The 27,608-nt window shown below is 31.7% G+C and overlaps 1 protein-coding gene across 1 annotated transcript in view; it reads right to left on the bottom strand.

Moving 5' to 3' along the window:
• Nucleotides 1–10,670, bottom strand: part of LOC139481085 (uncharacterized) — a 68,231-nt gene extending 57,561 nt beyond the window's left edge. The window contains exons 1-4 of the mRNA XM_071264175.1: nucleotides 10,394–10,670; nucleotides 5,236–5,326; nucleotides 4,651–4,684; nucleotides 3,387–3,516 (exon numbers count right to left, since the gene is read on the bottom strand). Of these exons, the coding sequence (XP_071120276.1) occupies nucleotides 3,387–3,516; nucleotides 4,651–4,684; nucleotides 5,236–5,326; nucleotides 10,394–10,564 (426 nt within the window). The 5' untranslated portion in view covers nucleotides 10,565–10,670. The remainder of the gene's footprint in view (nucleotides 1–3,386; nucleotides 3,517–4,650; nucleotides 4,685–5,235; nucleotides 5,327–10,393) is intronic.
• Between the last annotated feature and the right edge of the window lie 16,938 nt (nucleotides 10,671–27,608).

Here is a 27,608-nt window from a genome sequence, read left to right as displayed (position 1 = left end):
TTTTACTACATGCAACACACTAAGTTCATATATGACCCGTTTGAGTAATATATTTCGGGCCTTCAACAGTGAGTAAAGCGCATAGCACATAGTCATTATTTCATAAATTATTTCGTACGATATGTTAAGCAGACAATTTGTTAAAAACAATACAAATCGGATTTCCTTCTGACATACTTGCCACAGGCATTTGTCTCAGAAAAAAATTCCTATATACCTTTTCTGAGACAAGTGCCTGTGATACTTGTTCTTCTTTAAGAAAAGTAGATTTAAAGAAATTATAGTTGAAAATATTTCTGTCGGCTTTTTCTTTTTTTCGCGTGATATATTTAGGTTTAAATATTCTGATTATATTGCATTACAAAAAATAATTATTTACACATCATGTGGTAAAGGCATATTTTCAAGGCATTCATACGAAGCATTCTCTTTCTCTGTCAGAATTATATCTTTAGCTCTAAATTTACACATACTGAAAAAAAATTCGTGAATACTGTACTAAAAACTGCGGAACATTTTTAAAACATTTGTCTCTTTTATATATTTGAAAATGAAACTTAATCTGACTTAAAATCGGGAAATGATTTATTTAATTCTTTTACTTTTAGAAGAATAATAAAATGTCGAAATATACAAACAAATAAGTGCCGTATGGAGCCTTTGTAAACAAATATCAAGCTGGTTGAAAACTAGTGGTTTGGATAAACCCCAAGAACGACACATAATTTTCTCTCTCTCAATTCCATCGTATTGTTTTAGTGAAACCATTTGTATATATACACGCATCTTTGTCGAAATTAAAATAAAAACAAAACACTTATCAATATATATATTTATTTTGTCTTCATATCTCTTACATAACAAGCTGACCACACTCTAACTTATTAGTCATTTAGTAGGCGCACATCAAAGTCGTGCACCTGTGGCAAATAACTTTGTCGGGAAAGAAGTAAAACAAAAACAAAATTATTTGTTCTGTAATCATTTTTCATAAGAACAACACATTTAATTATAAATATTAAGCATACATTTTTTTAGATACAATTGTTTATTACCTAAAATAAAAAGATTATGATTGTTTAATGAATTGTTTTGTCATTTGGCACGTGTCAAACGGTTCATTGATTTTCGGCATATCAAAGAAAAACGGGCACGTGCCTAAATAATGTTGAATATCTTGTTTATTTATGATTATTTTTCTATAAAATTTGAAATTTATGCATGAAATATCAATCTCTAACATAATATGTAAAAATAATACACACAACAGCACTCCTTCTAGTCCTTAGTGGCATTGTATAGTCCTTAGTGCACTAAGGAGTCCTTAGCAGTGTTTAGACGTACCGTCTTAAATATAGTGATCATTCGTGTCTTTTTGTCCTGTGACTCTGCATGTCCTGTGACTCTCTGCCAACATACGTTTAGCATGTTTAGTAGCTAGGTCAAGAATTTTAACCACCATAGAATATATTTTCCTGAATTTATAAGATATATCTTACTAATTATGGATCAGAATTGAACAATTTCAGTAAAATCATCAAGTTGGCCAGATCATAGCCGATGTTGGTCAGGTCACACAACCGCAAGCTTTCAATACGTTTTTTTTCTATATTTCTCTTATATGATGTGCAAAATGGTCTTAATTGTCATTATTTCAAATTTGAGAGGAATATTCTGACAAATGTTATGCATAATTAGCATTTTTATTTGGTCCTGTCATTAATTGTCGAGGATTGTCCTGTTATTGGCAACATTAACCAGGTCACATTTCAGCAAGCTTTTTATACCTTTTTCTTATATTTATGTATAAAATGGTATAATCTTCACATATTTTAATTTTCAGAGAAATATTCTGCGAAATAAAAGAATAATTAGCAATTTCATTTGTTCAGGTCATTGTCGATGTTGGTCATGTCAGTCAGCGATGGGATCATGTCACGATTTTGAAAGTTTTTGAAAATAAATCTTTATTTTTTATAACATAAATGTTTCAAAATGTGACATATTATTTTATGTTTCAAATCTGAGATAATTCTTTTGAAAAATAAAAAAGTTATTAGCATTTTTATTTGATCCTGTTATTGTCGAAGTTGGTCCTTTCATTATCAGAGTTGGTCATGTCACGTTTTCTAAAGTTTCTTACATTTTTTTTGTGTATTTTTTTTAAATTTATTTGATAAATGATGAAATCTTATTATATTTCAAATTTCAGAAAAATATTTTGAAAAATAAAAAAGTTATTAGCATTTTACTTTGGTCCTGTCATTCTCGATGTTGGTTCATGTCATTATCAAAGTTGGTCATGTCACGTTTTCTAAAGTTTCTTACATTTTTTTTTAATTTTTTTTTCTTAAATCTATTTATCAAATGATGAAATCTTATTATATATCAAATTTCAGAAAAATATTTTGAGAAATAAAAGAGAAATTAGCAATTTCATCTGGTCCAGTCATTGTCGAGGTTGGTCCTGTCAATCAGCGATGGTCATGTCACGTTTTCGAAAGTTTTTGAAAATAAATCTATATTTTTTATAACATTTTGGTTTCAAAATATGACATACCATTTTATATTTCAAATCTGAAATAATTCCTTTGAAAAACAAAAAAGTTATTAGCAATTTGATTTGGTCCTGTCATTCTCGATGTTGGTCCTGTCATTATCAGAGTTGGTTTTGTCACGTTTTCTAAAGTTTCTTACAAAACTTTTTAATTTTTTTCTTAAATCTATTTATCAAATGATAAAATCTTATTACATTTCAAATTTGAGATCAATCCTTTGAGAAATGAAAAAGTTATTAGCATTTTTCATTTGGTCCTGTCATTCGGTCCTGTCATTCGGTCCAGTCATTAGTGTAACCCAGTGTAGACACAAATTTGAAAAGTCCTGAAAATTCACTCACGGTTTATAACTGTATAGCCAGAGACATATAATACGATATTATATATATTTCTGGTTTGTGAATTTTAGTCTAAATACAAATCAGTGAAATGTACGTAACAATGTGGAATAATCAACTCTCATAAACTGTCACTATTTGTGGGGGGATTTCCCTCATGGAGGTTCCCAACTTAAAATTTTGAAAGAGCAGTTTTGTCCACAATTTTAAACAAAACAATTATTTTATAATGACTAGTATGAAAAGCCAAAAAATTAACATCAAAATGTATTTGAACGAGGCCCCCTTGAAGGTTTTCAGGGTAGGACTATAAGAACCACTTTACCCGTAAAACCCCCATGGGCATTTTGAAAAGGTATGAACTCCTTGTTTCCATAATGAACTGGATCGTTTTCAGTTTACTTCAACATATCTAATCAGTGTCAAACTGTCTGACAGTGTATGTTTATTCAGCGTAGTGCTAACACTGATGTATGCCGATATGTTATACCTGCTGTTTCCCGTGCAGTTTCGACGCAAGCAGAGCAGCAAATCCTTTCTTTGTGGCCAATACTTCACCATCTTCCTTAGGATGATAAACGTTCAAAATCTCCCCATGCGGAGTTATTTCAAAAGAAAACCTATGGAATAAAAAAAATAAAATATATATGATCCAAGATGAATAAATACTAATCGAAAGTTAGATCATGAAAAAAAATTATTTTGTAGACAATTAACAAAGTACAATTTCATCCTCACCGCAGCGACGACAATCAGCTAATCAAGAAAGTAAATGGTTGTCTGAGATTTCTCTTCTGAATCGCATATCTTTGCAGGCACCACACCATATAGCCTGTCAGATTTGGAGAAACACAATTGGCTAAACTAGTAAAACTCTTTTTTTGCGATTATACTTTCGGGGAAAAAGTCATTCCGCTAGGGACAGAATAAGCCCCTTACAGTTAGACAACCAATAAATCATTGACACACCAATGATAAACTTTACTAGGCAGGCGTTCAGCGATCAAATAAGTCACGATAGTTATGAAAGAAATTTATTCATCGCTGGGGAAACAATTTAATCCAATGACATTTTGCTCTTGTTAGTTTTTGTTTTCTCTTACCAAATATATTTATGATATTAATTCTCTTTGATACAATACAATAAATCATGATACTTTTATAATTTTGAATTTTTCATTCGGTTTCATTATCATATTAAAAATTTCACTTTGAGCGGGATATACTGTAACTCAAATCATAGCCTACGTTTCGTTAACCCCTAATGTAAAAAAAGCACGTTTCTCCAACAAAAATTTGTTTACCAAAATATAAAAATATCAAATATTGGTGAAACGTGATCACACCCCTTTCCTACATCCGTCACAAAACACACCAACATCACCACCACCAGAACGATCTTACTATGGGGGCCGGATGCGGGAAATCGAGAAAGCAAAAAAGCAAAAACACGTAAGCGAAGACGCGTAAACGTGAAATGAATTTCTCGATTTTGCGTTTTGTGTTTTCACTTTCTCGATTTCCCGATTTCTCAATTTCTGGATTTTTCAATTTCCCGGTTTCCCGATTTTCCGGTGTTTTCAATTTCTCGATTTCGCTTTCTCGCCGATTTCTCGATTACACGATTTCGCGTTGGAGAAGTGAAAGGAGAAAACGCGAAAACACGAAAAGTGGAAATGACTGCATCCGGCCACCATAATTTCCACCGTTTATACATCGATATCCCTTAAACAAATTATTATGAAAATACTAACCATTTTGAAAGATCCATGTCATGGCCAGAAGTACCTGAAAAAGATTGAATTAACAAGCTTTAGATCTGTGTATTTAAACTATCTTATTTGATTGAAGGAAAATATTAATTATATATTAGTTATTTACCCAAATGTGTGCTAATTATAACTGCTAAAAGTTTTCCAGAGGAAGTAAACAACTTCATCGTTAAAATAATGTCTTATTATCCCCACAACGAGGAATTTTGCGATAATGACAGTTCTATTCAAACGACACAATAGACATAGTGGTCAACATACTCATATCAACAATAAGCAAGTGTCTATATACCATATACCAATATCTTAATTCCACGATTCACGGAAATTTGTACAGATAAAATGAGGTCATCAATGATTTGCTATCTTTATAAATTTCATCTTAATCCAACTTTTGCGAGATTGTCTAGTACAGTTAGTCGAGTTTACTAGATTTTAGCCCTCCTTCACTCGTACTCATTCCTATGCTTTTAAATCTCTACCATTGGCATAACAGAAGATACAAATTAAGAAGGGTGTACAGTAAAAATTAGCTTAGGTCGCTTCCCCTTCATATATGATTCATACCTGATTCATGGTTAGCCTTGAATGTAAAGGTATAGACTTTCAGTAATATTTCCTGGTAAGCATCTGTTTCTTCTATGTTAGTGTAACTTATCTATAATAAACAAATAGATATAGGAAGATGTGGTATTAGTGCCAATGAGACAACTCTCCATCCAAATAACAATTTGTAAAAGTAAACCATTATAGGTCAATGTACGGCCTTCAACACGGAGCCTTGACTCACACCGAACAACAAGCTATAAAGGGACCCAAAAATAACAAGTGTAAAACCATTCAAACGGGAAAATCAACGGTCTAATCGATATAAAAAACGAGAAACGAGAAACACGTATAAATTACATATACAAACGACAACTACTGTACATCAGATTCCTGACTTAGGACAGGTGCAAACATATGCAGCGAGATTAAACATTTTAATGGTACCAAACCTTAGAATCCCTTTTTCTGAAACAATAGTATAACATCACAACATAGAAAACACACGATAAAATATCAATTGGAAGGCTTAACTCAATCAAAGAAATGTAAATTAATACACTATGAAAGCATGTTTGTTCAAAAATGTTTTATCATATTTTCAACTCGTTTAAAAGATTCATTAAGCAATACAAACTAAACTTAACAAAACTTCAAACAAAAACAACCAAAAAACAACCAAACGAACGAACGAACGAATGAACCGAAAAGATGATAAATACAAATAAACCCAAGGTTTTACTTATTTGGAATATGTTAAGGTATACTGAGTTATCAACACTTTAAGTTTCTACTTTCAACATTTTCCCACTTCTGTATATTTTTATAGAATTGATTTATAGGTATGATTTATAGAATTGATTATTTTTTCATTGAAATCTTTTACTTTGTTAAGCAGTAAACAGTCAAACAACATTGGTACAATAGAAAACAGAAGATTACATTGTAACGTTTTAATGAAAAGGAATTTCTAATAAATATATTACTTGTATTTATCATTGTCCCCGACATGTAAATAAACTTTCTCCTTACTATTTAAAATATTTGAGTTGATTGTTACATTATCAAGTGACGTCTCCTAGGATTACTTCCTTGTGGGGTAGGAACATTTGTTTACAAAACTTAATGTTCAATACGACATCAACTTACGTGATATCATTTTGTCGGCTCACAGAGGGATACACTTGTCGGCTCACAGAAGGGGAACACTTACCGGTATTTGCATTTCTATCGGTGATTATTTGCGTCCATTCGAATTTTTTTTTGCAAACATAATGAAAAGTTGCAATTTTTAGAAGTGGAAGGAGGGTATGAATGGTTTTTATTATATTTATTCGTATTATGCTCTTCAACTTTGTTCGTTTATCTTTTTTTTTTCTTCTTTTTTTCTGGTTAATCATTCTTAATAAATAAAAATTATTAGATTTTTGTTTACTAGTTATTCATAAAAAGTTAAGGAAAGAGTGTATGTATTTTAAATTGTTGGTGGATGAGAGCATACATTTAACTGTAAAACTTTAAGAGAAAAAAATAAATACAAATACATTAAGAGTCTTTTGTTTTATATTACCAATCAATATCGGTGCTTAAAACAGAAAACGAACGCAGTTCTTATTATCCATCTCAATTTTTTTCAAATTGGCCGTGCATTTTTTGAACTTAATACTTTTATACATCTATTATATCATTCTGGGCTGGAGACCTTTTTTCGTACAATAAATTTGATTTGATTTGATTTATTCTGCTCTTGTATATTGTGAAATCATGTAATATGACTTATCTTTATTTTAAAAAGTGGAGCAGGAACTGTTGTTCCTTTCGCAGTTCCTAAATTCAGTTTTAATCAGGTTCGGGTTTAATTGTATATTTCACTTTTTTGTGATTTGAATGTTGATTTCATTATATAGTTTTACCCTTGTCCGAAATTCCTTAATTCCGTAATTCCTTAATTCCGTAATTCCGTCATTCTGTCATTCCGCAATAAACCATTATACGGAGTTTTTTTCTGAACGCCTTCAGATATTGGGCTGATTTTTGGTATGTGAGGTAACCATGATGATTTACAGATCAAGTTTAAGTTTCGTTCCGCTTCGCTAATTTTTGCTGAAATTACAGGCTTTGGACTTTGGTAAATTATTGAAAATCATCGTAATACGGATTTTTCTAAACGCCTTCAGATATTGGGCTGATGTTTGGTATGTGAGTTAACCATGATGAGTTACAGATCAAGTTTAAGTTTCGTTCCGCTCCACTAGTTTTTCCGAAATTACAGACTTTGGACTTTGAGATATTGTTGAAAATCACAGTTATACAGACTTTTTTTCTAAACGCCTTCAGATGTTGGGCTGATTTTTGATATGTGAGTTAACCATGATGAGTTACAGATCAAGTATAAGTTTTGTTCCGCTTCGCTAATTTTTGCTGAAATTACAGGCTTTGGACTTTGGTGAATTATTGGAAATCATCGTAATACGGATTTTTCTAAACGCCTTCAGATATTGGGCTGATGTTTGGTATGTGAGTTAACCATGATGAGTTACAGATCAAGTTTAAGTTTCGTTCCGCTCCACTAATTTTTGCCGAAATTACAGACTGGACTTTGAGAAATTGTTGAAAATCACAGTTATACAGACTTTTTTCTAAACGCCTTCAGATATTGGGCTGATTTTTGGTATGTGAGTTAACCATGATGGGTTACATATCAAGTTTAAGTTTCGTTCCGCTCCACTAATTTTTGCCGAAATTACAGACTTTGGACGTTGAGAAATTGTTGAAAATCACAGTTATACAGACTTTTTTCTAAACGCCTTCAGATATTGGGCTGATTTTTTATATGTGAGTTAACCATGATGGGTTACAGATCAAGTATAAGTTTTGTTCCGCTTCGCTATTTTTTGCTGAAATTACAGGCTTTGGACTTTGATAAATTATTGAAAATCATAGTTATACGGATTTTTTTCTATACCCCTCCAGATTTTGAGCTGATTTTTGATATCTGAGACTACCATCATGTTTGTGTCCATATGTGTTATTGAAATTGCAGATTTTTCAACTTTTTTGGACGGGGCCATTCGTGTCGCTTTGACATTGATATGTAGTTGTATCTTGTTTTATATTATTTTGTTTCTACAATTCGTATATGTGTAATATGAGTTTTAAAGAGTATTAGAGGTTTTATCAATAGCAAAGACGAAAGACATTGGTTTGATATTGAAACTTTGGTTCAGCAATCATGTCGGTAGTCACATCTGAAAAGTTTATACGAGACTGATACTGCTTCCTTAGTGTCTTAGTGCTTCCGGTGCAATAACAAAAGAACAATAGACGTCTGTACGCTAGTTTAGAAGAATGGGATAGTTATTGAAGGTCACAAAACAAATTGATTTAGGCTAGTAAATTAAGGTTAACAGTGATAAAAAAAAAATTAGACATATGAAAATAAGAAGATGTGTTATGATTGAAACTTTCCATCAGAGACCAAATCACAAGATTATTTTTCATTTGATTTTATCAAGTGAAAAAACATAGGTTTTTGTTTATAGTTACACTGAGACTACTATAACTATTATAGTAGTCTCAGAGTTACATAACAAAAGTAAACAGCGTTTCATTTTTTTTTATATAAAAAAGGGAAACATTCTCCTTTTTGTTTTATAAAAAAAAAATATCCGAATATCAAACATGAATTATGACAAAAATGGCTTTGGCGTTTCATCTATTGAAAAAATATAAAAGAATTAGATATTTTAGCTAAAAGTCAATCGGACAGCAATTTACCAAAAAAAAAATTGATCAAACTGTAAACATTTACCGTAGAAAGCACAAAATTGTTGAGAACGACGGACAAATGCCCACCAATACAAAGGACGATCTACGTTTTCAGGCCAGTTTATCGTCTTATTGCATGACGTTCAACATTACAGCGCCACCGCCCTTTGTCTTGGGACTAACGGAAGATGTTTGATATGAAGTTAACGTGTTTTTTTTTAAAACATGTTTAAAATCTATAACATTTGCTAACTTGTGGCTATCAGAGGGCAAACTATTGGTAAAGAGGATTTGTGAAAAGGTTGTATTTTCCTGTAATACTGTAAATTACTACATATACAACACAGTTGTTCGAATTTCTAAACATTGGGATAAAGAGCAATTTGCATATGAATCAGAAAATGACGAAATAACTTGTGTCTCTAAGATTTGTATTCGTTATGGGAAAAAATCTGCAAATCGAGGTTTCTACAATCGATAGTTGTGTCCGTTAAATTCTTTGTTTTATATTTTTCTGATTTATATATTTCATGTACACCAAATCTCTATGATAGAGGAAATATAGTTATATATAATACTTTTATCCCCATTCAAAAGCTTCACAGCAAAATGATTCAGGCCAAAGATCGTATAGATTGACAGTACAACAATATATCGTGTTCTTAAAACTAAACAGCCCTTATTATTGAGGACGTATTCAGTTCTAGTTTAAAATCATCACTTATGTACATTATCATTAACCACCAACAACTTTTTGACTGTTTTAATTAACAACAGTTTAAACTCAACTTCTCAAACTGGGACTAGTCAATTTAAACCGAACATTTGCATATCTTCTATCAAACGAACACATTTTTTTATCAGTTAAAAGACAAATGATGTGAGATAGGAAATAACTTCAATTGGCAATTACGAATTAAAACCTGACAACGGAAAGATGCTATCGTTGTTAAATTTTCGTCGTCCATAAATAAACACTTACATTGTATTTAGTTTTATATGTGCAATCAAATATAATTAATGCATTTCATATTTGGAAGCAGAAAGGTTTAAATTTACAACAACAAAAAATAGAATTGCAATACGGTCGTTTAACTACGTATACAACTAAACAAAGTGATTCCGAGTAAGTTATTCATTTATAAAAAAAATCATTGCCTTTCGTTTCAAAGGAATACACACACAGTCTAAATTCACAGTTTGCAGGGTTTGCTCTCAAATCATTGATGGAAGCAGGGACTTTCTATTCTTACTAAGTATAGAAAGTCCCGGATGGAAGACGTCTGAATTGCATATACGTAAAACTTTTTTAAGAATTTTAGTAAATATATGCATCTATTTTAAGTGCATTTTGATTGAACATTCAAACAAAGTGAAAGTAAATCAACAATATGGTTGTTTAGAGGCCTACCTTTGCGTCGACTTTAAATTTTCCGAGGTCTTTAACGTCTGAATCCGACTGGAAATTATACTGGTACTCATAAAATGGTCTAAACTTAATAAAGTTAGTGTTGACTGGCCTATATACCATAAACAGGCATAAAAACCAGAATGTCCATACTACGGACCCTGGCTGGTCCATTGTAGTTGTAAAATAACTATTATATTATGTTTTGTTTAACATCAAGATTTGATCAAACCTTTTCACTATTGTATTAAATTGTGAATCAGGAAGTCAAAATGTCTTATATACTAGGCCTGATCAAATACAAACTCTTATCAAATATCTCGATTGGCCATAACAGTTTAAACTTTTAAGTTATTGGGCACCGAATTTAAACAAGAAAGTTTGTGTTAATACTTCGATAGATACCATGGAGCTGTTTATCAATTATATAAAGGTATATCTTGACAGGATATCGATCAAGTACGTTATATATATATGTTTTCTCCTTTTGAAGTGTGTCGTTTTGACTTACTAATTGAAGTCTACTAAATACAGTGAAAGAAATCAACACAAGGAGTACTTGCAGAATTCAAGCACTGTGCAAACAAATATAAATCTACCAAGAAACAAGTAAAAATCTTTCCTCGGAAAAACAATGAGGCCTTTTAAATAATTTGCAAGTTGATGTTTAATCAGTTCACTTCAAGCAAAGATAAAACGACATTTTGAGACGACATGTCAAGTAATAATTTTTCGTGTGTAATCTTAAAAGACAAGTTGGGATTATGTTGTTTCTGACAAGATTGTTATAAGTGCATGGTAATTTGAAGTGCATTTGTATTTTTCAAAAACTAATCTTGACTACACAAATTACATTTAAAAAAATAGGCCTTTTGTATTTTTTCTGTTGCGCATTGGTCTTGATATTCTGTTGCGCATTGCCCTTTATATGTTCTGTTATGCGTTGCCCTTGATATTATCTGTGGCACATTGATCTAATGTTTTGTCTGTTGTGCATTGTTCATGATATTTTTTGTTAGACATTGCTCTTTCTAATGTCTGTTGCGCATTGATCTTTGTATTGTCTGTTTTGCATTGCTTTTTGTATTATCTGTTTGGCATTGTTCCTTATATTGTCCTTTGAACATCGTTCTTTATACTGTCATTGCGCATTGCTCTTTATATTGTCTTTTGCGCATTTCAATTTATATTGTTTATTTCTCGTTGAACTGCCTTTTGCGCATTGTCCTTTATAAATATTGTATATTTAGTATTTCTCCTGATATTGTATGTTGTGCAGTGTGCTGTTCCGCCTTGAATTTTATATTGTCTATTGTGCATTGCTGCTTGAATTGTCTGCTATGTATAACTCTTTAAATTGTATGTCTCGCATCGTTATTTATGGTGTCTGCTGAGCTTTGCTCTTGATATTTTCTGCTAAGCATTGATCTGTGTATTGTCTGTTGAGCTTTGCTCTTTGTATTGTCTGTTGCGTATTGCTCTTTATATTGTCTGTTGTGCATTGCTCTTTGTATTGTATGTTACGCATTGCTCTTTATATTGTCTGTTACGCATTGCTCTTTGTATCGTATGTTACGTATTGCTCTTTATATTGTCTGTTGTGCATTGCTCTTTGTATTGTCTGTTACGCATTGCTCTTTATATTGTCTGTAACGCATTGCTCTTTGTATTGTCTGTGACGTATTGCTCTTTATATTGTCTGTTACGCATTGCTCTTTGTATTGTATGTTACGCATTGCTCTTTGTATTGTCTGTTACGCATTACTCTTTGTATTGTCTGTTACGCATTGCTCTTTATATTGTCTGTTACGCATTGCTCTTTGTATTGTATGTTACGCATTGCTCTTTGTATTGTATGTTACGCATTGCTCTTTGTATTGTCTGTTACGCATTGCTCTTTGTATTGTCTGTTACGCATTGCTCTTTGTATTGTCTGTTACGCATTACTCTTTGTATTGTCTGTTACGCATTGCTCTTTGTATTGTCTGTTACGCATTGCTCTTTGTATTGTATGTTACGCATTGCTCTTTGTATTGTATGTTACGCATTGCTCTTTGTATTGTCTGTTACGCATTACTCTTTGTATTGTATGTTACGCATTGCTCTTTGTATTGTCTGTTACGCATTGCTCTTTATATTGTCTGTTACGCATTGCTCTTTGTATTGTATGTTACGCATTGCTCTTTGTATTGTATGTTACGCATTGCTCTTTGTATTGTCTGTTACGCATTACTCTTTGTATTGTATGTTACGCATTGCTCTTTGTATTGTCTGTTACGCATTGCTCTTTATATTGTCTGTTACGCATTGCTCTTTGTATTGTATGTTACGCATTGCTCTTTATATTGTCTGTTACGCATTACTCTTTGTATTGTCTGTTACGCATTGCTCTTTATATTGTCTGTTACGTATTGCTCTTTGTATTGTATGTTACGCATTGCTCTTTATATTGTCTGTTACGCATTGCTCTTTGTATTGTCTGTTACGCATTGCTCTTTGTATTGTCTGTTACGCATTGCTCTTTGTATTGTCTGTTACGCATTGCTCTTTGTATTGTCTGTTACGCATTGCTCTTTATATTGTCTGTTACGCATTGCTCTTTGTATTGTATGTTACGCATTGCTCTTTGTATTGTCTGTTACGCATTGCTCTTTGTATTGTATGTTACGCATTGCTCTTTGTATTGTCTGTTACGCATTACTCTTTGTATTGTCTGTTACGCATTGCTCTTTATATTGTCTGTTACGCATTGCTCTTTGTATTGTATGTTACGCATTGCTCTTTGTATTGTCTGTTACGCATTACTCTTTGTATTGTCTGTTACGCATTACTCTTTGTATTGTCTGTTACGCATTGCTCTTTGTATTGTCTGTTACGCATTGCTCTTTGTATTGTCTGTTACGCATTGCTCTTTGTATTGTCTGTTACGCATTACTCTTTGTATTGTCTGTTACGTATTGCTCTTTGTATTGTCTGTTACGCATTACTCTTTGTATTGTCTGTTACGCATTACTCTTTGTATTGTCTGTTACGCATTACTCTTTGTATTGTCTGTTACGCATTACTCTTTGTATTGTCTGTTACGCATTGCTCTTTGTATTGTCTGTTACGCATTGCTCTTTATATTGTCTGTTACGCATTACTCTTTGTATTGTCTGTTACGTATTGCTCTTTATATTGTCTGTTACGCATTACTCTTTGTATTGTCTGTTACGCATTACTCTTTGTATTGTCTGTTACGTATTGCTCTTTATATTGTCTGTTACGCATTACTCTTTGTATTGTCTGTTACGCATTACTCTTTATATTGTCTGTTACGCATTACTCTTTGTATTGTCTGTTACGCATTACTCTTTATATTGTCTGTTACGCATTACTCTTTGTATTGTCTGTGACGCATTACTCTTTGTATTGTCTGTTACGCATTGCTCTTTATATTGTCTGTTACGCATTACTCTTTATATTGTCTGTTACGCATTACTCTTTGTATTGTCTGTTACGCATTACTCTTTATATTGTCTGTTACGCATTACTCTTTGTATTGTCTGTTACGCATTACTCTTTGTATTGTCTGTTACGCATTGCTCTTTGTATTGTCTGTTACGCATTGCTCTTTATATTGTCTGTTACGCATTACTCTTTGTATTGTCTGTTACGTATTGCTCTTTATATTGTCTGTTACGCATTACTCTTTGTATTGTCTGTTACGCATTGCTCTTTATATTGTCTGTTACGCATTGCTCTTTGTATTGTATGTTACGCATTGCTCTTTGTATTGTCTGTTACGCATTACTCTTTGTATTGTCTGTTACTGTTACGCATTGCTCTTTATATTGTCTGTTACGCATTGCTCTTTGTATTGTATGTTACGCATTGCTCTTTGTATTGTCTGTTGCGTATTGCTCTTTATATTGTCTGTTACGCATTACTCTTTGTATTGTCTGTTACGTATTGCTCTTTGTATTGTCTGTTACGCATTACTCTTTGTATTGTCTGTTACGTATTGCTCTTTGTATTGTCTGTTACGCATTACTCTTTGTATTGTCTGTTACGCATTGCTCTTTATATTGTATGTTACGCATTACTCTTTGTATTGTCTGTTACGTATTGCTCTTTGTATTGTATGTTACGCATTGCTCTTTGTATTGTCTGTTACGCATTACTCTTTGTATTGTCTGTTACGCATTGCTCTTTATATTGTCTGTTACGCATTGCTCTTTGTATTGTCTGTTACGCATTGCTCTTTATATTGTCTGTTACGCATTACTCTTTGTATTGTCTGTTACGCATTGCTCTTTATATTGTATGTTACGTATTGCTCTTTGTATTGTATGTTACGCATTACTCTTTGTATTGTCTGTTACGTATTGCTCTTTGTATTGTCTGTTACGCATTACTCTTTGTATTGTCTGTGACGCATTGCTCTTTGTATTGTCTGTGACGCATTGCTCTTTGTATTGTCTGTGACGCATTGCTCTTTATATTGTCTGTAACGCATTACTCTTTATATATATATTGTCTGTTATGCATACATTGCTCTTTGTATGATCTGTTACGCATTGCTCTTTGTATTGTCTGTTACGCATTGCTCATTATATTGTCTGTTATGCATTGCAATTTGTATTGTCTGTTACGCATTACTTTTTGTATTGTCTGTTACGCATCACTCTTTGTATTGTTTGTTACGCATTGCTCTTTATATTGTCTGTTATGCATTGCAATTTGTATTGTCTGTTACGCACTGCTCTTTATATTATCCATTACGCATTACTCTTTATATTGTCTGTTGTGTATTACTCTTTGTATTGTCTGTTACGCATTACTCTTTGTATTGTCTGTTACGCATTACTCTTTGTATTTTTTTATTGTTTCTTTCACATTTCTTTTTTATTGTTTCTTTTTCGCATTTCTCTTTAGTTGGTCTGTTGCGCTTTGCTTTTGAATTGCCTGTTGCGCATTGTTCTCTATATTGTCTGTTGGGCATAGCTTTTTATTGTATGTTTTGCATTTATCCTTGTATTGTCTGTTGCGCATTACTATTTATATTGTCTGTTGCGCATTACTATTTATATTTTCTGTGGCGCATTGATATTATGTGTTGTGCAGTGCTCTTGGTATTTTCTGATGCACATTAATTTTTATATTGTTCTTCTGATTGTTATTACAAAATTAGGACATATGTTACTGTTAGTTTAACATTTAAAAAAATACCAAAATGAATAAGCCGAAATTTGAATTTTATTAATTGTAGCCCGCACAGCCTCCTATGTCTATAGATGTATTAAACACTATAATATTTAAGATATCAACAACACCGAACAACATGACGTCTTAATAGAATTTGGACGAAAAAGATGAACAAAGCAATAATTTGAAAATCGAAAGAAATTACAAGACAAATGATAAGGGAATAGATTATTGTAAACAGAAAATATAATAGGAAGAAGATTACAGAACATTGGCTCCTTGCTATATGATACATCGGTATCGGTTACCTAAAATATCTGTGATGTCTCAACAACAACCAGCGGTATACTGCTATTGCCTTTATTTACCTAAAATATCTGTGATGCCTCATCAACAACCAGCGGTATACTACTGTTGCCTTTATTTACCTAAAATATCTGTGATGCCTCATCAACAACCAGCGGTATACTACTGTTGCCTTTATGTACAGCTATATTATTTGTAGTACGAGAGTATCAACACAATACAACACGTAATTGTTGACTCTGTAAGATGGAATCATCCCCCTTCAAAGTTTCTATTTTTTAATTGCAGTTTAAGATATCAACTATTCCAAATGCAGGTACTTTTTGGTGACATTTTGAAAATTTTCGAACTAGCAGCGAAAACGTAGCTCTATTGTCCTTTGATTATTTTTTTTGCCATATCAGCTATTTTCGAACCAGAAGGGGTCTTAGAATTCAAATATTCAATCTAAACGTTATGTATAACGACAAAAGAAATGTTAGATTTTTTTTATGAGAATTTGTCATAAATTGTGGTAAAACATTTCCACAAGGGTTTCACTACACTTGATTAACTGATTTTTATTACGTATGAAATATTTCTTTACCAAATTAACCACTTGGTAACATGACGGGTCTTGCAAAAGAAGCAATAGACTAATTAATTATGGTTCTCCTTTCTGCGCAGCTAATACAATTTCCCTGTTATAAGATTCAAAGGTTGTCTATACTTGCTGTATTTAATGTTATCGTCAGATCTATATCACTTCATTTTTTTTGTCTTGTCAGTATGGTACTTTTCCCTTTAGTTTTTTCCGATACCTCTCACATCCCTTTCCTTTATTATAATTTGTTTTGTGTCTTCTACGCAATATTTCTAAATGTATTTGATTTTCGTTGTCTTTAAAGATAAGAGTTTTCATGACTTTGTAAGTTTCGTATTTGTCACAAAGTCAAACTTCATTTACAACTTATTTGTGTTTAATCAACAAGAACTTGCAATATTTTACATATATAAATAAGATAAACCATATACTAGACACAAGTCAAATACTTTTTATTTAAGAGACGTTTAAATGCTGTGCTAGAAAAAAACAACATATAAAAAATCTTTTAAACAAAACAAGGACTTCACAGAAATAATTTAATTTAAGCAGCTTTCAACATTTTGTTATATGTTTAACCTGTGAAAGAGGTAATGTGTATGAAAAAATATGCAATAGCATAATGTTTGAAGGTGCGGATGTGGTTTACAGGATTAATATAGAAATATGGAAACAAAACAAGGGATAAGCAGTTTAAAACTAAAAAATAGAGAAATATAGGCAACAAAAATAAAGAATGGAGAAAAATGGGGTTCTAAAATATACAGATTGTCTAAAAAAATAATATAAATCCACAAAGCTTTTCAACATATAAATGGTAGCATATATTAAGCTATGAATTTATACAGCATATTTTGTAAATAGTGATCTGAATGGTAAAAAAGACTACACAGAGGAATTTTTGATCAGTATGCTGGAGTTCAACAAATTGTTGGCATTCCTATGTGAACGATCTGTGATCCGTTACTTGCCGACCTCTTCTGATTTTCTTATAAGTCGGAGTTTCGTCACTTCTCAATAACAAGAAGACTAAAGAAGCCATATAATCTAATTTCACATTAAGATAAATTGATGATGTTCTACCTCAGGAATAGATTACCTTAGCTGTATTTGGCAAAACTTTTAGGAATTTTTGGTCCTCAATGCTCTACAACTTCGTACTTTATTTGGCCTTTTTAACAATTTTTTATTCGATCGTCACTGATGAGTCTTTTGTAGACGAAACGCGCGTCTGGCGTAAATATGAAATTTCAATCCTTGTATCTATGATGAGTTTATTTCCATTAAATATCCTAATTTTTCTGATTGGGTTTCATATATATAATTATCTTCAAGAACTGGAAATTAAATAAACACTACACACGGCTTCCTATTCCTAATCATTAATGACTTATTTGAAGACCTTTGAAAACATAAAGATCATTAAAGTTGTTCCAAATTTGCCTGTGAAATAATAATTCTTAGTGTTTCAAAATAATTGCAACTTTTTTAAGAGTTAATTGAAAAAATAATATATTTCCTGCCTGCACCGATTGCTGACACTGGGTGTTGATACTCTCGGATGTGAACTTTCATTAGCAGTGTCATTTACCTAGTGGTGGTTGAACAAAACACATCAAACATACAAGGTTTATAATTAAAAAAGGCAGACGCGAGAAAAACCAAATTTGTTGTCAGGGTTAGCACATCATTTTTTCGTTGACGCAAAACAAATATCTAGACTTAATGGTCATATTGTAGAATCTGTTATGGGGAACAAATGTTAATATTAGTGAATGATCGGGAAGACGAATATATTATCATGCACAAATTCCATTGATAAGTCGATAAAAAAATATGTGGAATCTATCATAGAGAACAAATAGACTTGATATATAAGAGATAACAAATGTTACTGGTAAGGCAAAAGTGGGTATGTGAAATCTATGACAGAGGAAAACATGTCCATGGCAAGTCGGTAGTAGACGTGTGAATTTATATGATAGAGAAAATATTTTTTGCCGTATATAGTTTCAATAATTCCATTCTCTATCAATAATGTTATATCTTGAAAGGACAATTGGATTATTATTATTAACTTACTTAGTTGAAGTTCTTTGAAATAAATATATTCAGCAAATTCAATAAAATCGAAATTTTTAACAGAAAGAAAATGATCAAGATATCTACTTATTGTTTAAATTGTAATTAAGTCGGAATTGGGGAAAAAATGTACAATCAAGATTTTGCATAACATCTCTAGATCATAGAAGGATTATTAATCTCTCTCGGATTTATGATTACTTCTATTCAAAGGAGGAGATTTTGAATCCGTTACCTGCTTATTCTATTTCATTTTCATTACGGATATGACTATTAATTACTAATTTTGGGGATTAAACTATTTTACGTTTGCGCGCAACTTTTGATTACATTTGCGCGCATTCATTTTACAGGTAATCTCAGGTAAAAATATAAATAAAAAAAAAGGATGGAGGTTGTACATTTTAAAACTTTTAAACCCGCTGCATTTTTTTTTGCACCTGTTCTAAGTCATGAACCTGATGTTCAGCGGTTGTCATTTGTTGATGTGGTTCATAAGTGTATTTCGTTTCTCGTTTTTGTTTAAAGATTAGAACATTGGCGTTTTTGTTTGAATGACTTTACACTAGTCATTTTAGTGCCTTTATAGCTTGCTGTTGTGCTCCGTGTTGAAGACCGTACTTTGACTTATAATGGTTTACTTTTACAAATTGTGACTTGGATGGAGAGTTGTCTCATTGGTACTTAAACCACATCTTCCTATATCTATCATCTGAAAGGTATAACTGATAAATCATTATATCATGATTAGTCTTTCAGTCAATTGTTCGGACTATTCGCGTGCATTTAATAAAGTTTACCATCTGCGGGAATAAGAAACATACAACATGTTTTTTTTACGTTTGTTTGATTGCGTATTTGGATCAGACGGTTCTTAAGACCTATGCAAAACAACCAAATTCAAGCCAAGACATATATAAGATTTTATATATTATGTTTTTGAAATAAGAAAAAACTTCGGAAAAATTTACTTTCTGTTAAGACGATCGAAAAACAATTTGTATTTGTGCATGAGGCTCAGAAAAATCTTATTTAAGCCCGAATTTGTCCCCCCTTTTTTAATTTTTGGTGTTCATGATCTCTGATTATAGTTTTAAATGGTGTGTTTTCATTACTAACGTTTGTCTTTTTATCTTTAAAAAAATGCCATGGCAGTGTCAGTTTGTCTTCGACATGTGATTTTGAATATCCCTTTGGTATCTCCCGTCTCTTTTATGTCTTCTGTAGCCTCCAAACTCTGTTGAGTCTTTTATAGACGAAACGCGCGTCTGGCGTAAATTATGTTTAATTTATTAATGTGATGTTTCTGTATTTGTTATTGGTATTTTCTTAACTATTTGTTACCGTGGTTGTCCCTTGTATGTAATAGGGTTTCAAGGAAGAATTTGTCGGACCTGTTTCTCCAAATTTTTGAAATAATACTTTCGTTTTGCAAAAAGTCTCGATGAATGTCAAGCCTAAAAAAATGCATGTGTTTGATAAAGAAGGTAGCTTAAATTCAACCTGTTTTTGTTTAGAAATAAGAGAATTGTTTGCAAAGTAGGTGAAATCTAAAGAATATTTTCAAGACTTTAAATAATGTCAATAATTAAGAGTCATACATAAAATGTTGTTTATCCTTAAATATTTTTATCGATGGCCTATTTGATAGAATAATGCACTTTTTACATGTATCACATTAAAAATTAGTACCAAATGATCCACGAAACTTAAAACAAATTAAAATGATATTTAAAGACAGTGAATAATTAAATAGAAATTATTTTATATTAATGTCAATTTTTTATCCCTATTCATTTTCTGATAGATTTTTTTTATATCATTTTAATCAATGTTATTTTAATTTGATATTTTGAAATAAATAATGCGAAGGAGCATACTTTGTTCACTAAGACGCTGTAATGTAAATTTATGTGTCATTTTTAAGAACTTTGAAACTTAAAATAATAACAGCAAAATTGTGTTTCTGTTGTGTCGTAGTTCTCCTCTTATATATTTGACGTGTTCCCCTCAGTTTTAGTTTGTAACCTGAATTTTTTTTCTCAATCGATTTATGATTTTTGAACAGCGGTTTACTACTGTTGCCTTGATTTCAGACTTTTATATATGTAATAGGACATGTACAAGTGAGACGAATTCCTAGTGAAGATAAATCCAGGAAAGTTTTTCGGACGCATGTAATTTATAACATGTTGTTATCATTTTATATACCTCTGCTGGTGAGATACTAGTTTCCCGAGGGTATCATCAACTCAGAAGTCATTACTTCAGTGCTGACATGATTTATAACAAACTATTTAAAACTGCCCGGTTTAAATTTTGAAATTTTACAGAAACTGAGGTTCCAACTCCCCCAGGCAAAGCTGGCATTGGATGAATTTGCCTATTTTTTATGCCCTTTTTGGTTCATAGCTCCGAGCAACACGAACCCCACCAAAACTGGGGATGATCTCAGATACTCCGGAAGGATAAGCAGAAACTACTCCACATGTGGCACCCGTCTTGTTGCTCATGCTATAACAAATCTGGTAAATAGTCTAATTCGGTAGGTCAAATTCATGAAAAGGAAAGGGGATTGTAGATATAGACATGTCCGTTTGACCTAGTATTTAAAACAATTAAATTCAAGCCAAGACATATATTTATATATTTTTTTTCAATTTAAAAATTACAACCGCAGAAAAATTATCTAATATCCCAAACGGGAAATGATTTTTGCATAACGTTAGGGAACACAAATTGCACCTATTTTGACAGGTTTTTTTACCTACGTTTTTTTTACGACCAATACAGAAGCTTTTTTACGTTTATTTTGTAGATGCATCCTCATTTACTACAAAGTCCCACCAATTAAATTTTGAATCCATATTGATTCATTGAAAAATTGGTTTGAACTGACCTCCAAACGAACCATGATTTGGTAATGAGGAGTACTGTACCCTAATTGCATCTTTCCTAAAATTCACGTCCGTTAAATTCGATTTATTTAAAAATTAGAACAATTTGATAATAGATAAACTCATCATAGATATCAGATAGTCCATGCTAGCTATTAAATATTAGCTTAGAAATCGATTCCTGTCACATTTTGTATTTGCTCATTTTTAGAGGATGACTTTTTGTGGACGTCCCATGGCGACGCTCACGTATATTTGACTTTTCCAGTAAACACTTCGTCAGTTTGTCTTCGACATATGAGTTTGAATATCCCTTTGATATCATACGTCTCTCTTAGATCTCTTGTAGCATACCCACTCTATATAAACATGCGGCTATGATATCATACGTCTCTCTTATATCTCTTGTAGCATACCCACTCTATATAAACATGCGGCTATGATATCATTTTTTTTTTTTTTTAAAATATATATTTATTTTATTTTACCTGTAATAAAGTTCCTAAATTTTGACTGCTTTCTAACATATTCTCCAGTATCATTAATTGATGATTTCCAACTCGCGTTTTCTTTTGCTGCCATTATTTGCGAAATGTAGCAAAGGTCTTTTTCTCAAGAGTTCTATTTAAAATTCTGTATGGTGATTTTAATCACTGTGTATCATCGCCACCGGAAATTGGGTACTAACGAAGCGGAGAGAAATAGAAAAAAAAGTAAACAAGTTAAGAATTCATTCAATTTAAAGCATTTCCACTCATGTGATGAGGGTGCCGCTCAAGAAATGATTTTCTGATATATAATTCTTTAAATTATTAGGCCGATAAGTACAAAATTAATACACGATTTTGAGTAATACTCCAAAACTTGCCACTTAGTACCGGAAAATTTCGAGGTCGATCATCCTCTGTCGCCCCATTCTCAAGATATTGAACTGTTTTTCATTATTTTTCCAGACACGTTTTTAGATTATTATAGTGTGGCATCATATTTACTGAAATTTGTTGTCAAAAACATGTTTTTTTAAAGAATATGGACAAAGACATTGTTTGTTTGTTGTACGGCGAATTGCAGGACGTTGTACGGCGAATTGCAAAATAACAACTTTTGTCTGTACGGCGTCTTGCAATATATTATAATTTTAATTGCTGTTTAGATAATATCAAGTGACGATATTTTGTTGATATCAAAGCTTTACAGGCTTACAAATATACAAAATGTCTTACTTATCAAATATTATTAAATATATGCCGTTAATTCAGTTCAGAAGGCCTCGTTGCGTATCGCTTTTCGATTTTGTACAAAAAGGTTTTTTTCAACCATATTATCCTAAATACATTTATATATCGTTATACTACTAACGAATGTTATCTTATTTGTTGTTAGGTTGAAATTGTGTAAGTTCAATAAAATAAACCGTCCATTCATCTTGTGTTGGTGCTAGCTTTTTTTTTAACAGTGGAGATGTGGTATGATAGCAAATAAGATAACTATCCATCAGGATAAAATAAAATGTATGCAAGCAATTACATGCTATCGTACGGCCTTCAACAACGAAAACTCGTACCTTATAGTCGGCTATAAAAGGCACCGACAGAAATATGTGGAAGGACTCAACAAGAAAACTAACGGCCTAACTCATATACAGTGTAACAAAACAATTTATGAAAACAACAAATAAGATTGAGATGAAGCAACGACAACCACCGAACCACAGGATCGTGAATTCGGACAGACAAAATTAAGAAAATACTTTGTTGTCATCGAAAGTAAGGAGAAACAAATCGTGAATTCCATTTCAAATTAATTTTCTTGTCAGTTTCTTTTTAAAAATATATAATTTGTATACATCTAAAAATGCTGTCAAGGAAATGGTGTTTCTATCTAATGCATTTTATCTAATGCATAATTAGATAGGAGGAGGGGGTCCGTTAACATGTTAACAACACCTCGATTTTGGCAAAAACAGTTAACAACAAATTTTAAATGCTGATAAGAGTTAACAGCAACTTTAATTTATCCTTTTTTCCAAACGAACCCAAAAGCAATGAAAAGGGGAAGTCCATATCTTCAATGTATTCAAAAGTTTGAAAACCACTGTACAAAGTCGCAGAAATGCCAAGCTCAATAAGGAATCTTTTATAAAGCTGACTAATTTTCAGAAGACACACGAAAGTACCATATTTTTTTTATTGACATATGGACAGACATGTGCAGTTGAACGGAAGGAAAAGCAGACGGGGTGATTGACTCCAAGAAAAAGGACTATGTCATTAATAATCGAAAATGCTTCAAACAACAAAAGGGAGGCTTCTTTTGGTTATGTATATTGTTTAGTAAATGTTTTATGTCATCAGTCGAAGCAAACTTGGGTTATCGTCATGACGTAGGAAAGTGTAACAAACAGATAGAATGAGTGAATACTATAGGGCGCGAACATTATTTTTTTTTTATGGGGGCTCTTAAAAATTATGGTTACATCTCAGTCAGGGTATTCATACGACTCATTGCTTACATGATTTTATTAAAAGGAATTACGAAGGTTTACTGATTTTTATTTTAAATCATCAAAACCAGTGTATAAATTAGAAAAAAAACATGTAAGGTGTCACAAGTTGAAGCGCTCTTTCATCTCCAAGTCCCAATTAAGAACTCTGATCTGATATAAAAAAAAAAGCCTTGGTCCATCTTTACAATTCTGAAGTCTAAGACTATCAAATTTGACATCAATTTGAGAACCAAGTCCTCATTTTCGGCTTCTTCTACCAGACCACACTGTTCAGTTATTTTACGAATTGCAAATTGAAAAGGTAATTTATTTTCACAATTCCGTCCAGGTACTCTGGGTCAATATAACTTAACATTCCATATACATCTGAATTATTTTCATCATAGGACTGACCAGAGTTTTAGCTGGATAAGAAGTGGCCTTTCCTTTTAACGTTTTGGATACATTACAAATAGAAGGCAGATATAACTACATTGGTTAGACGTATAAAGAGGGGCATGAGATATCCCTAAACATGTTTAACACTGCCGCATTTGTTGCACCTGCATGACCCAACTTGAGTCCGTAACCTTTGCTACATTTGTATATAGTCTTTTTTACATAAATAAGGCCGTTATTTTTCTCGTTTGAATTGTTTTACATTGTCTTATCGGGGCCTATTATAGCTGACTATGCGGTATGAGCTTTGCTCATTGTTGAAGGCCATACCTATAGTTGTTAATGTCTGTTTCATTTTGGTCTTTTGTGGATAGTTGTCTCATTGGCAATCATACCACATCTTCTTTTTTATATTGTATTTATTTCATTTTTTAAATTTTGGTTCATTTATATGTTTTAAGAAACAAACATTGAACTTTTACCCCCTTTTTGTAGTTAAATGATTGCTCACTTAGGAGGTATTCAGGTATATCAATACACAGTTACAAGTTTAGTTTCGCATTATAGCCATGCTGAATTTTCTAAATATGAAAGTTTTTGTACAATTGAATTGATTTTTAGATAGTTGAATAATAATATAGCCTTCCTAGTTGGTTTATATGAACACTTAGATTGTTTTTAGCATGTTTTATAAGCCATTTTTCAGTTTGAACATCCATACGTTCCTATCCGTACCGCCATAGATTTAGAAATTTTGTATTGTTTTTCAACAAAGATTTGACGCTCGATCTTTTCAATGTTATGGAAAAAACAGCAGAAATGCATATGATTTTTTTTACCTTTTGATAGATATATGTCTATGGTTTCAGGAAAGGTATCACTCTTATTGATTGAAATTATCCTTTGGACCAAATTTTTGAGATCTTTGTGACATGTTCAACCCCCATTTTGCATATTGCCATGGTTAAAAAAAAGAAAAGATTATATTTCACCATTATTACTATTGGAAATCAAATCTATGGACGATTCTCTTTCCATAAATATACACATGCATAACTCAAATAGTAAGCCTTATTTATTAGGAAGAAAGGGAAAGAGGGTGTTTAAAAATTATGAGTGTCAATTCTAAGTTTTTTTCCCTATCTGTGAATTAACACCCCACCCTAGTGCATAATTTTCTCGTTGCGTTGGGTTGTTTTTCTATTTGGTCGGGCTTCTGTTTCTTTGACATTTTCCTCATTTCCATTTTCAATTTTATCAAGGATTTACTATACTCAAAGATTTTTTAAACACATGTACAGTAACATATATGCTGTTTATGTCACTCCTTTGCGGAACCAACGTAAAGAAAGAGATGGACAGCAGATTTTAATGACTTTTTTTTGTGATTCTTGTAAATAACAGTTAAGATCAGTTAACAGAGAAAATAATGTCAAAAACAGTGAACACTTTAAGTATTAAGTAACAGATAACAGGAATCTCAATTTCAAATAAACAGTTAACAACATTGCAAATTTTAACAAAACAGATTACAGACAGTGGGTCGAAAACAGTTAACAGTTTTAAAAATTTATCAGTCAAATAACAGTTTTAAACAAATTAAAACCTTGAAAAGGACAAAAACAGTTTAACATAAAAGGGTAACCACCCCTTCCCCCCCTTTCAACCTTAGATATTTGAACTTTATACTTTATTTTCTTTGAAAGGACGGTAAATAACTATTCTAAAATTAGCAAGTTGCCATACAGTTGAAAACAAGTTGCCATACAGTAAATTTGTTAACACGAGCAAGTTGCCGTACCCTAGACTTTATTTTTTATGGTCTATATTCTTTAAAATACATCTTTTTGACAACAAATTTCAGTAAATATGATGCCACACTATAATAATCTAAAAACGTGTCTGGAAAAATAATGAAAAACAGTTCAATATCTTGAGAATGGGGCGACAGAGGACGATCGACCTCGAATTTTTTTGGTACTAAGTGGCAAGTTTTGGAGTATTACACAAAATCTTGTATTAATTTTGTACTTATCGGCCTAATAATTTAAAGAATTATATATCAGAAAATCATTTCTTAAGCGGCACCCTCACCAAATGAGTGGAAATGCTTTAAATTGAATAAATTCTTAACTTGTTTACTTTTTTTTCTATTTCTCTCCGCTTCGTTAGTACCCAATTTCCGGTGGCGATGATACACAGTGTTAATAGAGTCATTATTTAGAACATAAACTTTTGTTTTATTATTTTTTTTTTTTTAACAGTTCTCATGTTTTATTGATAGTTTTTCACATTTGTTAGTTGATACATCAAATACCGGTACCTTATCCCGGCCTCGTTAACCGTTAGCAGTATATAATATTTTGTTAGTATTTGTTAGTTTAATTTGTGTTTGAAACATACATTTTTAATTATAATATAATCTGACTGATTGTTAGTCAATTACAAATAGAAAAAAAAAATACAATATAAGCATATATAATTGCAAATCATTCACATTTATTATTACGTAATTTTGTACCGTATTTGACCCTTACTTTAACATCCTCATTATTGAATCAATCTACCTGACACATATTGCTCGTTTAGAAAAATCGTGCAGATGTCTTAATGTGATCAGATAATCGTAACTTGACGTGATTGGGGGATAATATACTTCACGTGTTAATCTTTTCGCTTTTGGATTATTATCGAAAGGTGAGATATTTTATGTTTATTATTATAGAAATATGAATTTATTATCTTTGTACATAATCTGTACCTTATTGTGTTTTGATTTAAGTTTTAGAATAGGTATAATTTAAGGGTTTTTCTTTACGGCCGCTGAGGTGTCGATTTTTTTATATTTTATAATCTAACAGTTTAAAGATTTTTTTGAAATTTGCGAATTAAATTACTTTTACTTTTTTTTACACATCTGTTAACTTCAAAATATAATTCAAATTCTTTTTTAAAGATATTGTATATGTCGGCGGATTTTGTTCTTTGCTCCGACGTGTAAAATGATTTGTAAATTGAGAAACCTATCAACGTTATAATAAGATTTATGTCATTATAATGTCGGTCTCCTATTTTATATCCAAAGACTATATCTATTAAGTTTATTTTCTTACAGAAGTTTATGATATTCATTTTTTCTGTTATTTTATTCCACAAATCTTTTAAAGATTTACAGTCGATAAAAAAATGTTGATAATTGTCTGTGCATTTGCATAAAGTACACTCTGACGTATTATATATTTTCCATTTAAAAAGATTTTCTGTATTCGGCAATATGTA

Source organism: Mytilus edulis, chromosome 7 (genome assembly GCF_963676685.1).
Source record: "Mytilus edulis chromosome 7, xbMytEdul2.2, whole genome shotgun sequence".
NCBI lineage: Eukaryota > Metazoa > Mollusca > Bivalvia > Mytilida > Mytilidae > Mytilus > Mytilus edulis.
Note: the sequence above shows the minus strand (reverse complement) of the source record. Positions and strands in the feature narration are given on the sequence as shown.